The following is an 18838-nucleotide window of genomic DNA, read 5'->3' as shown; positions in this document are numbered from 1 at the left end:
TATGAAACTGAATTTAATGTCTCCTCTGCTCTTCAGGATATCGTGTGATTATATTAAAATTCTTGATGTGCAGTTTTGAGGGTCAGCATGATTGGCACCCCTGAGCACATGTTGTTCTGATTGTTTCTTTCTTTATCTTAATGCAAGCTTAGACCTTGCAGCAAACAGTGAAAGACAGAAAAACACCATTCCAATGCAATTCAACCCTAGCCTGCCAGCCAAGGACAAGCTTCCGTGTGGAGCGTTACGCTCGTTTGAGAGAACAGCTTACGCAGGCATTTAACACATCCTAAGATACTAGGACAGACTTTCAGTTGATATAAATGTCATGGCTCCATTGAAAATGTGTCCTGCTGAGATCCTGCCAGTGATTGCTCCAGAAGGGTTGTGTGGACAGGAGGATGCATTTCAGCTGCTGGACTGAGGGTGCAGATGAGACATGGAACAATCTTCATCAAGAGGGCTGTGGCCTGGAGGTGCTTTCTGCTCTGGGCTTTGAAACTTAGTTGGGGTATTAATTATAGCTGTAGCTAAATGAGGTTTGGCTCATTACCGTGGAGAGTACTGATGGCTAGATGACTATATTTCTAATTGTTGTTCCTTCCTGGATACACAACACTGTTCAATCAGAAGCAGAGCTCTGAGGCTTGCTAGCAAACATTGATTTGGTTCTGCTGAAGCAATTTCCAAAATAAGCCATCAAGCCACATGTGGCTGATTAACTTGACCTCATCACAAAATGTGAACAAGTTTGACCTGCCTGGTTCGTGTAGCTTGAGGGTGTTTTCCTCTTAGTTTGGGGTTTTTATATTCTGATTTATTTTAGTTTAGTTTAGAAGTCAGCTCTGTCTGCGCTGTTGGATTGTTTACTGATAGGGAGAGATAAATCTCTATAACATGTATTCCTGTGTGCTTCCTCTTTAAGGTTCCCAGCCTTCTAACTCTTTATAAAAGTGTCTTTTTTCCTGATATTTCTGCATATATATTTGGCTTTTAGCATCTTTATGACAAATTTTTTTTTAATCGAGTTTGCATTTTGTATTGATTATTTTTTGAGATATCCTTGGAGATTTTTAATTTCCAGAGAGTGGTAATCTATTTCCTTCAGGTATGTTTGCAGAACATTATTTATCTAAGTCTAATCAAAGAAGATATATTGGTGCAACAGATCTCCACACATCCATCAACTGTCTCTTTAAAGATAGAAATGAATTGCTGATTTCCCATCCCCTTTACTTTTCTTTGTTTCTTTCTTATTTTTTTAACATGGTCTAAAAATATGAGGTTTGGGATGTCAGGTTTTCTATATGGATTACTTAGAGACAGGCCTTGGGGTAGCTCGAAGCTTTGAGCTGATCATACTGGGTTTACTGAGTGCAAGAGATGTATAGCATGCGGAATAGTTGCTGTATTGTATTCATTGTCATAGATTTCTATGACGATACATATATTAAGAGAGTAAAAGACTAGAAAAAAACCATTCGAGGTCCCAAGTACTGCATGTTCTGACCCCAGGAAAGGTCAGGTCTCTAACTACAGTTCAGCACAGCTATCTATAGCAACATGTACCTTTCCGTACACGGTCTTCAGTGAGTAAGGCTACGCTTTCTTTTTAGTGGTTGTTGGACATGGCTACCTCTTGCGTAACAGTATAATCTAGTTGTTGACAAAGACAAAAGTCTTGTAAACTGAGTCCCCCTTTAATTTGAAGGAAAACTTTGCACATTTAAAAATCTGCCCCTGTAGCTCTTTAGAAGTATTTTCTGTTTCCAGTGGGGTTCGGGGTGTATTTTCCCCATTTAAGATTCCCTCTTGGAGTTTGAAAGAGGGTAGTTGTTCCAAGAGGCCAAGCTGTATCATTCCCTTTCACCTTTTCTGTACCATAGTGCTGTAATCCCAGCTGAAGTAAGAGAAGCGCTTGTTCCCTTGCGTGTCTTGTAGAGTACATCATCTTATGCAACACGGTTATGCAGCCGTTCTGCAAGGCTTTTCCTGTGTGCCTGCGATCACATTCCTTGTGCTGTGGCATCATCCCCCATATTGCTCTAAGGCTTTACTTCTGGTTTTCCCCATTCCTTTTTTTTTGTGTGTAGTGATAGAGAGAATGTACTCAGTGGCAGGACCAGATTGCTCGGGCTCCCTGGGGAAGGGAAATCAACGTTTGTGCTCTGTAGGGATGAACCTTGAAGATGCCTCCATACCTACAGATTAACACCGTGTTGTTGAAGGAGAGGGTCGGAGAGATGTGTGTCAAAATTAAAGCACTGTAGTAACATGTCTATCTTTTTACTTATGTGAGCGGACGTACCGAATTTGAATAGTCAGTATCTTCTGAGTGGTGGTCTGTCAGGTCCGTCACTCACTCATCTTTCCTGTTTGCATCTTCACATCTGTAACTGGCTACCTGGAGCCAGTCAGATGTTTACTATGCTGTCTTCCTTGGTTACAAGCAGCCTTTGCTGTGCATGTTTCCTGGGGTCTCAGAAGTATTTAGCAGTTTTCATGTGCCCTTGATTCATGTAGTGACAGAAGACAGCATGAGGCTCTTTAGTCTTCATTACTGCAGGTACGGCATGTAAGTGCTACAGATGAGTTTAAAATGCAAGGATAACTTGCTACATTCATCCAGAAGTATCCCGTAAAATTTTGAGTGTTCTTTAAAAAAGCTGCATAAATGCCTAAAGGCTTTTTAACTACCATTGTAAAAAGAATGATAGAAGTGTGAAAAGGAAGACATAACTGGACAATTGAACTGATTGTTCTGCCTATTCGTTTTAAAGTTTTTTCAGGCAAGTTAGAAACTTCAGCTTTACAGTATGATAAAACTGTTACTCTTGCTATCATTACTGTTATTGCTTCCAGTTTAGCAAAGTGTTTATGCATGTGCGGTATTCATCAATAAAACATTTGCCTTCATATTTGTCAAGTCGCTTAAGCATTTTGCATTTTATTTTGCTCAACCAAGTATTTTATGTGTTCTGCATATTTTCTCTTTTGCTCACGCTTTAGAAGTGAATATCTGAAATGTGTTTTATTTATTTATTTATGTTTTTAAGATGGAGGAAAAGAAGTACTCTCAATGCATCAGATTCTCCTCTACTTGTTACGATGCAATAAAGCTCTGGTGCCTGAAGAGGAGATTGCCAACATGCTTCAGTGGGAAGAACTGGAATGGCAGAAATATGCAGAGGAATGCAAAGGGATGATCGTTACCAGCCCTGGCATGGTAGAGCAAATAATTCTGATTTATGAACAACCCAATGACACGTACATGTCTTGTTTCAGAGAGTCTGCTACAGGCTGAATTGGAAAGGGAAAAGATGACCAGTGACAGTTGCAGATTGCTATAGGAACAGTTTATTGACTTGTTCCAACCCTGGGAAGATTTGCACCCTCTGCTGCTCTGCTGAAGGGCAGATTTCCAGATGAATGTTGTTTCAATGTGCGTGTTAAAAGGAATGGCTATATTTTATGTATGTGAAACTGTAGCTTGCTCCCCTGCTTTCTTATTTTCTCAGACAGTCTTTATGTGCATGATCTCATTCTTTTTTCCCTGACACAGGACCAGAGAATTAGTAACTATTTGCTATTTTCTTTCATCTTCCTCTTTTGACCCCCTAGCTCTATTTAAGGTGCTCTATCCAGATTCTGCCCTGAATATGGAAAAGGTGTTTTCTTGCTGTTGGTTTGGTGGGTTTTTTTTCTGTGTTTTTTTCCACATTGTTTCTATGTTGCTCTCTCTCACACTGAGGAATTTTGTGTACATTAATGAACGCTTCCATTAATTTTCAGTGCCAAGCTTGAAACCCCTATGGCCTTATTATTTTTGGAACAATTAGTATTTTAAAGCATATGTTCTCTGAACACAGCTCCTTTCAACTCCAGTGTTTATGTGAGTTTAGCCCATTTTTCTGACTTTCACACTTAAGAAATGTGGGTCACAAGAATAGATGATGTCCACTAAAAGCTGCAGGGTTCTGTTTGCGTGGTTTGATCAGTATCACAAAGTGCTATCTCAGCAGTAGAGGCATGTTTTGGACCTAATATTTTAGACTGCCATGCAGCTTTCTCAGTTGTAATACCGTTCTTTCTCTGACTTAATTTTCCTCCTTTGCTCATAGCTCAACTTCTTAGCTTCTCCAGAAAAAGTGTGACTTGGTATCATGCCCAAGGGGAAATTCAGTTTGCTAACTGAAAAACTTGTTCCCAAACTGCAGCCAAGGTGACTTCCTAAATATATTTTTCAAGTTTGTATTTTTAAGTATGGCAGCATTACATTTGGTAAACTACTTTATAAGCCAATCATAACTTGGGCAGGATAATTTATTTTTCCCTTGATTTCATTCTGAATGTTTTCATTCTGGCTAAAACTTCCTAGACCAAAAGGAAAATAAGATTGTCTGTGGGAACATGAAATACAGAATACATGTGAACTCTCACTATGGAAAATTCTACCTGAGCTGGTTAAAACTAAGTGCTAAACCAGAATCTCATGATAGAAATTCTTAGACTGTTTAACTTAACATTGCCTGTGGTTTCTGTGATAGGAGGTACATGCTAGTGCACAAGTCGTCAGCATCTGAATGGTATACGCTGACATAACTTCAGTGGTTTTGCTGAAGATATGCTGATTTCAGCTAGCTGAAAATTTGCTTTTTTTTTAGCGCGTAGGAACATATATAGACTCCTTCCTTGTGTCACTGAACTGTAAATGTCTGTATGCACAAGGCAGTGCAGTTAGTGAGTGGTAGTGTTAATTTTGAGATTTTGTGTGATTTTTACTGACAAACTTTGCAGTCTACAAGACTGCATTTTTAGAGATGCGTATGGACATGAAAATATATAAGCATAAAAGAAATCTGCAGCACTTTGAAACGTTGTCATGTTTTAATGCCATCACTAGAACATGTTTTTTCTCTCAAGAAGATTGCAATGACTTTCTTAGTTTGTGGGCTTTTTCTGTTCATTGCAGCATATGCTGTTGAGTATGAAAGTCAGTGAAAAACAGAGTATGAAAGTATTTTCTATGCATTTTACAACGCTAGAAGATAAAACAGTTCTGTTATAGGGACAATGTGAAACTGTTTTAGAAAATGACAGCTCTTCAATTCAATTTTATCCACTTGACACAACAAAGTAAAATCACTAAATTTTATTTTGCTGCTTTCCTCCACAACATCACTTCAGAAATAATAATTCTTCTTATGAGTAGATGTAAGTTTTATATATGTATTTTATTTTTTTAAAAAGGGAGGTGTATATATGCATGATGGAGAAGGGAAAAAAATTTGAGAGGCATATAAATCCCATTTACTTAAACAACTAACAATAGTTCAGCATTATTTAAAACCAGTTAATTTATTCATGGTATTTCATTATTTCAGTGAAACTTTGTGTTGGAATAGATTTAAAGGTTCACAAATTTTAATCCTCTTTAATACTTCACTCTTTCTTTCTAAAATATTGCTGCTTTTCTCACTAGACAATATGTATGTATCATAACATACTTTTGTACTACATCTGCATGCAATCTCATCATGTCTTCTAATATCAGCAAAGCCTTGATTGATGAGGTTTGAAGTAGGAAACAAAGATAATGGACCTCTGTTCTGTTAGAATTTCTGTTTTCGATGAGATTTTAAAAGCAAGGTTGTGATTATTAGATGGTCTCTCACAGGACTTTTAAAAGAACACAGGGATAAAAACCTGGAAGAATAACATCTAATTTGCTTGCGTCCTGTCTGCTGGTGTGCCATTTATACTGTATCTTTCTGTATGGTGCTGTTTGTTCATTTAACCTTCAGAAACGGCGAGGAAGCTGGTGTTCACCGTGCTGAAGGAAAAAAGCGTAGCTTAGCTACTCCCCTCTCATAACCGTCAGTGAAAGAACAATTGTGATTAAGTCTTAAACAAGGAGTTCTGTTGTCCTGTTTGTTATCAGGCATCTGCGAACAGCTGTGTAACTGAGTGACAAAACTCAAAGGCAGTGGCGTATAAATAAAGGGAAGGAGTGGGTTTGAGTGATCCCGAGGCCATGTTTCACACAGACCCTGCTATAGGCGTATTGAAAGCTCTTCTCCCTTTCACACTTTTGAGGATCAGATTACTTCTATTTAAGTGTCTAAAATGTGAAACATTTGAATAGGAAAACATTGTCTGTAATTTTTTAAAATATATTGATTATAATTGGTTTATTGAGTAGAATTATTCTTCCATAGTCTGTAATCATATTTTGCTGCCTTGGTTGTCAGTGGAGTTGTTGTGTAGCAAGTCTGCTTTTTTGAGGGGGGCAGGGATGGGAGAAGTTCCTCATTTTCAACTAAAATGAGGGGAGAACCAACGAACAACTTTTGTGAAGATAAAAACTTTTCAAATTGGCTTTGTGCAAACCCAGATAAACTTAAATTTCAGGACTTTAAGCTCTGGTTTAGAGAACAACATTCTGCCTGCTACAAATCCTCCCCATGTTTTTCATTAGATTTTGTTGTCCTAATCCCTTTTTATTGGAATTGCTGTGGGGAAAACCTTTTCTCTTCTTTTTTCTTTTCTTTTTATTTTTTTTTAAACCTGGCAGCATGAGCTAACTTAATTTTTTTTATTTTTCTCTTTTTTTGGCTGGGGAGATGTAACTTTATGTTCAGTCATCATGTCCAAAGGGAAGCTAATAAGCATTTTTCCCTTGGAAAATGTTTCTCTATCTGAATGTCAAGATTTTAAGTAAGTTTTTGTTTTTCTAGAGTAGATTGGAAATGTGGCGACCTGATGAGGCTTACCTTTATTTCTTTGCTTATCCATGCAGAAAATGATTCCTTTGAACAGTTCTCCCAAGGTGGTTTGAAGGGTGAAAGCTTTGCTCTTGACACAGTTTTTATTGTTTTGTGAAGAGAATGGTGGGAGCTGTTTCTGTAACTCTGAAACTCATCTTTGAGAAATTCACAATGCTAAAGTAGAAGTTTTGAGATGCAGGTAACTAGAAGTAATGCCCTTTTTCTGAAACCTTAGACAACAGAAAATATTGGCCTCATCCAGCTGATTGCAAAATGGGGAGTAAGCAGGCACATAACAAAGCAGCTTGCCAGGTAATGGGGAAAATGTTTACTTGGAGACAAACTGTGCACCTTCAACTGAGTTTTTAAATATGTTAGATAAGTGATCGAGAGCTCTGTAAGCAGGGTGTCTTCTACAGTGATGTGCAATTACTCGTTTTCTGCATTTTTAGAGGTGAAGCGAAAGTTACCTCCTTCTACACTGTCCTTTTTAACTATAAAAAGAACTTCTGTTTTGAAGTGTAAAAAGGACAAAAGTCTCCTCATTATACAAGACTGTATTCCTCATTGTACACATCAGCCTAGGAGCTTTTTCTAAGAGTAGCATGACAGATTTTTTAATGCTGTTTAGTCAGTGTGATTGAGTGGATCTAATAATGGCTTCACTTGCTTTGGGAAATCAGGAACAGAACTAAAATTAGAGAGGTAACCTGATCTTAGCGAACTACTCTGGCATGTGGGAGCTTGGATGCCAGAATGCTAATCCTGATTTTATTTCCAGTGTGATGTTCAACCAAAGAAAGTTGCTTTAAGTTCCCGGAAATAATCAAACTATGAATTTCCTGACTTGTAAAATGAAAATAAAAAGAATTCCTTTTTTTGCTGGAAGAGCTAAGTCAATTAACATTGTTACAGTCATTTTCATTGCCAAATATTTATTATAATATTAATGATTAGTTTTATGTGTATTTTAATAAGCTTGGAATATTGCTGCTTCATGGTTCCTGGATAGTGTGGGCTAGAGGCAATAAATTTTCCATGGAGCTGTTGTCAATTAGGAATATCTTGTTTTTTCTCCTAGAAACCCAGCTCAGTTCGTATTGATCAACTGGACCGTGAACAGTTCAATTCTGATGTAATTACTTTCCCCATTATTGTCCACTTCGGGATACGACCTGCTCAACTCAGTTATGCTGGAGATCCTCAGTAAGATGCTTTTCCTTCCATCTTCCATTCAGAAACTTATTACTGTTGTCATTTGTGGCTTAAATAGGGCTTATTTATGTGCTTAATGGAGTCCAATATAAAGCTTAGTGCTTATGGCATTGGACACTAGCTCTTGTAAATTAGAGAATGTAAGGTATAACTTCTTTTTTCTGGCATAATTCAGGATCTGCTGAAGTAAATGTGTATGTATGTGCAGTATGAAATTTGTCAACCTGAGAACGGCTCTTCTAGGTCAGACTAAAGGTTCCTCAAGCTCCACGTTATTCCTCTGAGAGGCCAGTTGCGGGTTTTTAGAGAGAGAATAGTGTAACAGGAAGGCAGAGGGGAAGAAATACTTACCCAGGCTTCCAAAGGTCTGTAGCACATGAACTTCTGAACTAGGGGATGTATTTAGATCATTTTGTTTAACAGCCCTGAATAAACCTTCCTTCTCTAAATTTCTCAAATTACTGTTTGAATCTTTTTATGCTGCTCACAGGGAGAAGATTTCAGCTAATCACTTCCCCAGTACTGTTGTGCATCATATGAAAAAGGACTGACTTCTGTTTCAGAGCTGCTACTTGATCGTTTAATTAGATGCTCTTCAGGTCTTACATCTTATAACGAAGAATATAGCCATTTTCTGTTTGCTATCTTCGTGACATTTATGTTTCTTGCACCCTGCCATATCCTACCTAGTTGTCTCTTTCTGTGCCTTGAAGGATTAAGTCTACGTACTGTTTCCTAGCTTGGAAGCTGTTGCGTTCATGCTACTTTTCTCTGTACCTTTTATATCCTTATAGAGATTGGGAGGAATGTAGCGAAGGAGTGGAGAGGGAATCAGAAGTTCAGGCAGAGCAAGAAATACTGTTTCACTGTGGATTTGTGTAGTGGCATAAAAGTGATTGCTGGATTTTTTTCACAATTCTTTTCTTAATTTGACAATTTCAGTGAACTTTTCCAATGATTTGGAGATCTGTTTCCTGAATGATGACAGACAGCATAGAGCCCATCTCTTGTGCATGTATAGTTAAGGTTATCTTTTTCCTCATGCATTTTTGTCCAGTGTCTTTTAAAGATGTTGAATTTCACCTGCGGTTTTGAGGCCAAATCACTCACGTGTGCATGTATGACAGACATATTCTTCTACAGCTCCTTGCTGAGAATTTTAGATTTAATGTGGTAGGAAGTGGGAAGAGTGAGTGCTTATCCAGATAATAACATATTTTCTTTTGGCTTTGAGCATGACTTGTAATCCTCCTCATCTTTTAGTTTTCTTATTCATAAAAAGAAAATAATTAGATCAAAGAATATAAGAACCACCTCTAGTTTGATACTGAATTTCTTAATGTTTGTGAAGTTCTAGTACCTTGCTTTGAAAACAGTATAAAGATACAAAAAGTATTCTTCACACACTTTTTTATTTTAACTTTCTTCAAAATTTCCATGGCTTTTTTTTTTTTTTGTCCAGAGCTGCTTACAGAATTTAGGCGTGCTTCTTTTTGTCAAAGTAACAAAGCAGTTTTTGTGGAAGACCTCTGTGGTGCCATCATAAATCTCAGGCTTAACTCTGGTGTATGTGTGAAATGGGTAATGGCCAGAAAAGTTTTTCCTCTAGTGTGTCTTTTCTTTGTGAGGTTCTAATACAGAATTTTTGTTATTGTAATCTGTTTATTAATTCTCAAACTTAACTGCAATAACAGAGCTTGTTCCACCCATATTAATACTAGTAGTAAAACATATATTGTAGATCATAGTTTCAGGTTCTTGATTTCAGGTTGAAACCTCCTCATGGCATTTGTTTGTTTTCTGGTTGGTTGATTTGTTCATTAACTCATTTTTCTTCTTTGGATGGGGATTTGTGAGAAATAGATGTGCTATTCTGCACATTGCAGAAATGCGGAGAAGAGAGCGTAAGAAAAATCTATGGATTGACCCTTTCAGATGTGTTTATAGACTCAAAAAATATCAGCACCTCTGGAGGCAGAGAGTATGCATTCAAGAATGCTGCAGAGAAATAACTGGAATGGAAAAAATGCCAATAAGAAAAGATCTGGTTTTGTGCCTGTGAATGTGGGATGCTGGGAAGATTATCAAAGAGTAAAAGAGCTGCTGCTTCATTTACTGCTTTGCCACTAATGTGGTAACTTCCTACTAAAACCACTGCTCTAAGTTGGTGCTGAGGAGGATCTTCTTTTATAATGTAAATATAAAATAAAATAAATTACTTGTGTAAACTTCTTCCCTCTGTCCTCTAATTCTCTGCTTCCTATTAAAAGTCTGGTTTTATAGGTTTTCTTGAAAAACCTCTACAGAGGTGATACTATTTTGAAGATAGCGTTGTTTCCTACGGACACAAAGTCAATGTCATGATTCTCTTGGTCGCTCCTTCCATAGTAACTTTTGAACCTGTTCGTCAATTGCAGCTGCATATAATGGTGGGATGTTGTCTACAAATGGAGTAAGTTTTGTGAAAATCCGTGCTAGATAGCAGAGAGACTCCCACCGAGGAAAAAGTTCTGTTACTGAAGTGCCTGTGTAATTAGACACCCCCAAAATACGAGAAGGCTAGACAGTTGGAGAAAATCAGAAACCTTAAGTATATGCTAACCACAGAGAAAAACTTGACTTGCTGTTTCCATTCAGCACAAACCCATAGGGAATGAAACTTTTATTTCACTGTTCACAGAATGACTTCGTGTTGCACATGACTTGTAGAGCTTTTCCTCATGTGCTTCACTGAAATGTTTCAGCCAGTATAAGGACAGACACTTCTTGGGAAAGGCTATTACTGCTTTTCAGTGAGTGATAGGTAAACCCTGTAGAGAAGAGAGAGTTTTTACCTGCCTGAATTGAGATGTCATGCTGCAGGCAGTTCTCAACATGCAGAGGTGGCCCTCTGGAGAGGATGGGTGGGTATCTGGGAGATCTGGGTTCTGCCCTGAGCTTTGCTGTTCATCTCACACTGAACACTAATGCCTGCTCTCTGCTGCTGTGTCCACCCAGCTGCAACAACTGCAGAGACACTGTCATCTCTCTTGGAAAATGGTTTGAGATTTTTTCTGGAGCAAAAAAATGCTTGTAGACAATCTGTGTGTGTATGGGTACATTATTAGCAGCTCGTGCGTTCGTAAGGGCAAACGGTGAGAAACTTTTGTCGTATCGACCAAAATACTTGTTTTCTGGTTTTGTCCTTCAGGTACCAAAAGCTGTGGAAGAGTTATGTGAAGCTGCGTCACCTGCTGGCTAATAGTCCCAAAGTCAAACAGGCTGATAAACAGAAATTATCACAAAGAGAGGTATGCTGGGCCTTCCTATAACTGATAATTGAGCATGGTAATTCAGGATGGAATAAAGCCATGTGACCGCCCTGTTTATGGAAACAATAGAAATCCTTCACAAAAGATTTTCTTTTCAGGCTGTTAACACTGATTTTATGTTCACCTCTGCTTGTTAGTGAATGGATTTTTTTCCTTTTCTCAGCTGTCAAAATACTGCAAGTTTTTTACCCAATTATAGAAATGATCATTATAGAACCATAATTTCTTTATAGCCGTTGCCATTAATGGTTTCAAGAATTAGCATAGAGAAGGACTTTTTATTTCAGAGTGCACTTTTAACTGGCTCATAATATTAAACATTTCTCTTCTGAGATAAAAACTGCCACACTTGTGCATGGTTTTAAACCGTAATTTATAAGACAGTCTTAGTGACATTCTTTAAGATCTTTGAGTCAAAATTCATCTGGTGGTTGTTATTTTCAGTAATATTTAATGGCAAATGAGGTATTTGTTGAATTTTTGTCTTTTCTCTCTTTTTTTTTCCCAAAGTGATGAGCAATAAGCATTTCCTAAGTGCAGATGCTCAACCAATAGGGAATTAAAATCAGAAAAATAAAGTCAACCTAAATATAGACTAAAGCAGCTTGCTCTCAGGTATCTATTTTTTTAAGATCTTGGGCTGAAGTTTTGAATTTGTTCGGTGCATGTCTACCAGGCATTCTTAATTGGACAACTTAGGTAAAGAATACATAAGAGAAATTAACTTCTTTGGTACCGGATGGAATTTACCGAAGTGGTGTTGTATTTTTATTTATTGATTAGAAACCCTGATGATTCACAGAATCGTAGAATATCCTGAGTTGGAAAGGACCCATGAGGATCATTAAGTCCAATTCCTGAGTTTGCCCCGGTTTGCTAATTGTGTAGCTTTGGTTGCAGTAAATGTTTGATACATTTGACATTGCACTTGATTTTTATTATTACTGCAAAGCCTAGTATGCTGTTGCATGAGCAAGAGTCTTAGTTAACGTTTTATTTATGCTGATATTAAATAAGCCCTTAGCTTTCTTACTTGAAAATGGGGAAAAAACACAATGTTGTGACTTAACTGTGCAACACTTGTAAGGAAAAAAAATTTGTCCCTCTAGGAGATTATTTTGTTTGCTACAGCTTTCTACACTCAGAGCAAGTAGAAAGGAAGACTATTGCTTTATGGGCATCTTTTCATTAGGGGCTAATGGATGACCTATTTGTAAAATTGTAGTGGATTGGATGTAGGGGGGTGATTATGTTTTGCTTCAAAAGATAAAATGCTCCTTTGGTATTTATCACTTACTATGTGGTGTGTTGATTTTTGTTTCTAGACTGTATTATCTAGGATAATGGATTTATGAAGTAGTTGTCTGCCATCTGAGAGGCATACGGGCCTGAAGCAGAAGCTTTATGTGAGGATAACCTATGCATTTTGCCAATGGATGCGTCAGTAACTTAGAAGGAGCTGTAGAGCTGCACCTGACTGGTACATGGGCTTTTAAAGATTATGAATCATATATTATAAGTAACCCTGGAGTGCTCCTGAGCCAGTCAGCCTGAAAGTACAGCTAGGTCTAGCAAACACTGTAGCACCCAATGACACAGCCTCGAAATGCAAATTTTAGACAATGCACAAGGGGTGCAGTGCTGTAAGCATCTCTGTTCCTTCTGCCATCGGTCATTCGCTACTACGAGATTGTATGATGTTGTTATTTGTGAAAAGGTCATGCCTGGGGACTTTATTCCTCTAACCTAACTTTGAGCGTTTACAGCAGGTGCATAAATTGGGACCTGAAGGCTCACTTTGAAGTCAGTGGAGAGAAAAATGCATTTTTTTGAAGCCATTTATCCCCCTTCACTGAATGTAAAAGGAGCCAGAGCTAACTAGCTTCTTACCCTAGACACCTCAGTATTGAGGTGTCTGAGGTTTGATGAATCTGCATCTGGATAGATGCGCCTCTTGGAACCACTCTGTAAGTCTCTGCAGAACAGAAGACAGAGCCTGTTCCTGCCCAGAGATGCTCACAGGCTTCAGACTGGAAGCTGGGAAGAGACGGCTTTGAGCAAGTGTAGTGAAAAGGAGAAAGAGAGGGAGGATGGATTGCAGCTTTGAGAAGTTTCATGTTCTGAAGAAGTAAGAGCACTGAGGGAGTCTTTACCATTAGTGTATGCTGTGTGGGGAGCTTGCATACCCTGGGGGCTTTGTAATATTGGAACCAGGAGATCCTGATCCAGGGGTGATTTATTTTAGCTGGTTTTCTTTCATTCCATTTTTACAGAAAATATTTTCTTTTAATGATTCTGTCAGAATCTTTTGATGATTCTGTCCCTTTCAGTTTCTAGAGACAAATAAACTGTTTGCACAACAGCAAACAGCCAGTGGTCAAGGCAAAACAGATTAAATTTTTTAATTGAAAATTGAAATAATATTGGTAGATTTCATCATAATAGGCTCCAGGACTAGTGAATGCTGACACCTTTCCCAGACTGGGAGTACGGATGATGTTGAATAGGAACTGCTATGAAGTAGCCAAGATCACAAAACAAAGCCTTCCTTTTACTTAGTCTGTTTTATTCTTACTGAATGCTTCGAACCAGGAGTACTCACGGTGACGGACTTGAATGAAGAGGTTGTTTTGCATGTAGGGGTAAAGAAGGTGCTTTCATTATAAGGACCTTAACTTGCTTACTTATGTATCATCTTGGATGTACAAGTTGGACTGGGTTGTTCTGTCATTTGCAGTAAAGAATGTAGTCACCTCTGTTCTCTTCTCGCTCTACCAAAATCCTCTGTCTACTCTGTACTCCAGCACGTCCACCGCAGTCTGTGGCTGGCAGTTACAAGATCTGGACTAGTCTTAGTAACTGCTCACCAAAAGCAAACCTTAAAACGGGTATTGTGAACGCACTCATGTGTGCATTGATACTGCTTTGTTGTAGAAAGTTCTTCACAGGAGCTCCGTTCTCTCCCTGTCTAGGAAGCACTGCAGAAAATTCGTCAGAAGAACACAATGAGACGTGAAGTGACCGTCGAGTTGAGTAGCCAGGGATTCTGGAAAACAGGGATACGCTCTGACGTCTGCCAGGTGACTAAACCGCAGAGATGTCTGGAGTATTTTGTTTCTTGATAGCTGCCATTTACCTCTTGCAAGGGTTTCTTGTGATTCTAGGCTGGAGAAATGGAAACGATTACCTTTGCTTCAATAAGATCTGTTGATTTAGGGAACTATTCTAGTGTCCTGTCCATTCCCTCCACACACAAAACAAGTTATTTTAAAATTTTAGTTTTCTTGCCACTGGTTGATTAGCAAAAGGGAGAGGGGGTAGAATGGCCAGCTTGAGGCTGGAGGTTAGCCAAATGTTGAGTCCAGTGTGGAACTCCAAGAGCTTCTTCATCCATCAATTGGGTTGGTTTTAGATATTTTTATTTTAATATATTTTTCTATTTAGATTTTTTTAAAAAAAAAAAATATACAGTGAAGCATGAAGAAATATCTTTTTACTTGAAAGAAAAGAAAGAAAAAAAAAAACACCACAGCTAACTTTTGGATTAAAACAGATGACCCTCAGTAGGAAGATATCTTTCAGATACTCTGTTTCATACACACGACATCTCCAAGATACAGATCTCTGCCAGATCCTATTCTGAAGCAGTTGACAGCCACCAACTTTGAGATATGATGAAAATAAGTGCAATTTTTAGATAATATTGTATTAGTAAAATTCAAGTAGTTATAACAGCCAAGTAAATATACTAGAGGTATGCTTGCATCATTTTTTTAGCTGTTGTTTTGGAGATGTTATTTAATAATTAAATGCTTACAATTTAATATTAATTTAACAGGTTGAAGTGTAAACTTTGGGGGTTGCTAGGCAAAGGTGTAGGTAGAAATCCCGTTGTTATCTTAGAAGTCTGGTAAGGCCAAAGGGGAAATTCTAATGGGAAAGAAATGCTAATACCTAAAATTGCTTTTCTTCTGTCTGAAGCATTTCTTGTGATTGTACTATTGCTTCTGAAGTCAAAAAAAGAGAATAATGGAACAGTATCTTCTCTAGCTGAGGAAAATTACAGCCCTTTTCTAATTTTCTGTTGTGAACTATATCTATTTTTACAGATCAAGTAAACAGTGTAAACTTCTAATTTGGGAGCTTTGAAACAGTTCTGTGTTATTCATAATATCTTCTGTGATTCATCTTCTAATGTCGTCTTGGATATTTCTGTTTCGTTTTGTTGTTGAAGGACAGCAAAACACCAAAGAACGATGAAAGTAAAGCTGTTTCACGTTTTTGTGCCCATCTGCAGCCATAACATCTAAATCAGCCGGTTCTGGTATGAAGGTCCCTTGATATGATTTCTTTGAGAGGCCAAGAGTAGGCAAACTGTATGTCTGTAAAATGAAAGATTGCTGCTGAGGCTTTTTCCCATATTAAAGAACACTAAAACTAAACACACATAAATCAACTCTGTGGGCAGAGCTGAAGTGCAGTTATTTAAAATTAATGCTTTTAAAAGCATTGCCGTTTAGAAGATTGAAACTCTTTTAAGTCACTCTGATAGCTTATAGTTGCTCTAAGTTCCACATAGCAGTAATGACACTGGTCTTTGCAGTCTCAGAAATGAACTGCTTGGAGGGGGAGGAAAAAGGGTGAGTGAAATGTTCCAAAAATGTAAAATGGCTGTGTTCTGCCCGGCTCACTTCAAGTTACCCAGTAGATGAAGTGCACTACTTGGCCACTAAACTGGGCAGCACTTACTAGGCAGTCTGGCAGGATGGGGCCACACTGAGAAGATGCCACTCCCCCACCCCCACATCATTGCCTGTATTGTTGCTGGTGTGCCCTCAACAGCTGTGTTAAGTGTTCAGGGTGAGGAGAGAAATGATGCATTTCAAAATATTTCAGCTCACCTGGTTCTTCCAGTAGCTTCAGGTCAGGAGTGTCTGCCAGCCTGGGGGATGGTGGCACTAGCTGGGGGCACCTGAGAGAGTCCCTGCCTTGCCATGCCAGCTGCACAAAGAAAAGAACATGCAGCATAGTTAAAATCACATATATATTTAAAAACAAAAAAGAAGTTACTTGTATGTTTATAACCAGATGCAAGTACCAAGGTTATGGGATAACTCCTGTGGCCATATGGTTTCAGGAGACTTTTTTTAATCACTAGCCATTCTTTAGCCTAATACAATTTTTAAAGCATATATTTTATTTTATTATAAAGAGATAAATACATAAAACATCAGAAACATCAAATAGCTATAATCCAACAAGATGCACGTTAATTGTGTGTTAATCAAGTATTTAGTTCCATGAAAGCAGCACTTTGTCAGTATAACAGCAAGAGTCAAATTAAAGGCTTTCTGTGTATTTCCAGGGAGATGTCAGTGCTTCGTTCACTGTACCACGTCTGATAAAAATCTAAAACTATATTTCAGTCCTCAAACTCAGGGCCACATGTATTGGTATAAAGAATATTAAACCTTGCTTGAGGAACTCTTTCTGCCTAGTGCAGTGGAACATACAGGCAGGAAAGCAGAGTTGTCCCATGAAACAAGTTTTGGGTTTTTTGGTTTTGTAATGAATTCCTTCTATGAAGGAAGACATAGGAAGCACACCTGTACAGTTTATATGGAAATAAGAGGGGTGTTCCCCTAACTTGTAAATTACTCTAAGAAAACTCTAAATGAGTGATATGGTAACAAAATAAAATTTCACTTACGCTTAGTTTGCTTGGAGTGGTTTTGCATTTTTCTGCCATTCAGAGATCCAGAGAGTCTTTTTCTTGCTGTTAACTAGTTACTTCCATCCAGCGGAAAAGGACTTGGGTTTGTTGGTCGACAGCCAGCTGAACATGAGCCGGCAGTGTGCCCAGGTGGCCAAGAAGGCCAACGGCATCCTGGCCTGTATCAGAAATAGTGTGGCCAGCAGGAGCAGGGAGGTGATCGTGCCCCTGTGCTCGGCACTGGTGAGGCCGCACCTCGAATACTGTGTTCAGTTCTGGGCCCCTCACTACAAGAAGGACATGGAGGTGCTGGAGCGTGTCCAGAGAAGGGCAACGAAGCTGGTGAAGGGCCTGGAGCACAAGCCTTATGAGGAGCGGCTGAGGGAACTGGGACTGTTTAGAGACCTCATTGCGCTCTACAGCTACCTGAAAGGAGGTTGTAGCGAGGTGGGTGTTGGTCTCTTCTCCCAAGTAACAAGGGATAGGACGAGAGGAAATGGCCTCAAGTTGCGCCAAGGGAGGTTTAGGTTGGACATTAGGAGAAATTTCTTTACTGAAAGAGTGGTCAGGCCTTGGAACAGGCTGCCCAGGGAAATGGTTGAGTCACCATCCCTGGAGGTATTTGAAAGACGTGTAGATGAGGCGCTTAGGGACATGTTTAGTGCTGAACTTGGCAGTCTTAGGTTAACGGTTGGACTCGATGATCTTAGAGGTCTTTTCCAACCTAAATGATTCTATGATTGCATTCCAGCTATGTGTTCAGTTCTCAAGAATTTTGCAGTCTTTTACTTAGACAGAAAGTATTGCCATTGGTTATTCTTCTCAGTGTTGTAACATTCACCAGTTTGTATTTTTTGCTGTTCTTTCTTTAATGACATGCAGAAATCTATAACATCATTTATTCTGTAAATTATACATCTGCCTTTGTATGCTTGTTTTTCTTGCATCTCTCCACACTATACGCTCATCTTCTGTAATTGTACACATTCCTTTTTCTGAAATTAATAGTGGTAGCCCTCAGATTTTCATTCCCTTAAAACATGTCATTCTTTTGAATATATTCATGTCATGTCACTAATGGGAATGATTAAAAGAACTGAAATTTGATATCAGTGTCACAAAAATGGTCACATACATAAAATTCTTTAAATACTGATGTTTCTCCTGTAGCTCTTACTTTTCACTCTTATGCAAGATTTTTGATGTTGATATCATACTTGCTTGTACTACCGTACTGATAAATGATACTATTTACTTATTTCAACCCAAATCCGAAGTCAATATTAGTGTAGAAATCCTGCTTTATAACACTGGAAGACGGAGACTTTTGTTGTTGCAACATAGAGTTAGTTAAATTTTTATTGAAATTTTCCCCAACAGAAAAACATTATCTGTTTCCTAGATGATCAAACAGCAACCTTTCTAATATTTTTTAGCACATTAAGCCAGGAAATGCCAGACTACAGCATTTCAAAAAGACCTTTGTTCTTCCTCAGAAGGAAATGAAGTAAGGCACTAATAACTGTGCTTGAAAATTAAGTAGCTACTGTTGTTTGGTGAAAGCTGGTTAAAGTGGTATAAAGTGCTTCTTCCCTAACGTTATGAGACAGAGGGCGAGTGGTCTTTCTTCATCTTTGGTACTAAGCTAAAACTGCAGGATGTTATTGAGAATGTACAAACATACAGCATCGTATTCAGTCACAGCTTATTTGAAATGTGATGTTACTGATGACCAGACGTTTTTTTACCTCATTCAAAATACTTAAGTAGAAGACTGATTTTATGATTTATTTATTTAGTCTGGGTAGGGCTGTGTCCCCACTGTGATTATA

The 18838-nt window shown here is 38.3% G+C and overlaps 1 protein-coding gene across 5 annotated transcripts in view; it reads left to right on the top strand.

Annotated features, from left to right (window-relative positions):
- DROSHA (drosha ribonuclease III) overlaps positions 1 to 18838 on the top strand; it is a 76300-nt gene that overhangs the window by 25441 nt on the left and 32021 nt on the right. For all 5 annotated transcript variants that reach the window (XR_012672445.1, XM_075142505.1, XM_075142503.1 and 2 more), the window contains 4 exons: positions 3057 to 3226; positions 7849 to 7973; positions 11173 to 11272; positions 14266 to 14373. Coding sequence is in view for 4 of the 5 variants with exons in the window: in XM_075142505.1 (XP_074998606.1) it covers positions 3057 to 3226; positions 7849 to 7973; positions 11173 to 11272; positions 14266 to 14373 (503 nt within the window). In the remaining variant the exon portion in view is untranslated. The remainder of the gene's footprint in view (positions 1 to 3056; positions 3227 to 7848; positions 7974 to 11172; positions 11273 to 14265; positions 14374 to 18838) is intronic.

This window comes from Calonectris borealis, chromosome 2 (assembly GCF_964195595.1).
Source record: "Calonectris borealis chromosome 2, bCalBor7.hap1.2, whole genome shotgun sequence".
Lineage (NCBI taxonomy): Eukaryota > Metazoa > Chordata > Aves > Procellariiformes > Procellariidae > Calonectris > Calonectris borealis.
The sequence above is the reverse complement of the archived record's forward strand: the minus strand, read 5'-3'. Positions and strand labels throughout refer to the sequence as shown.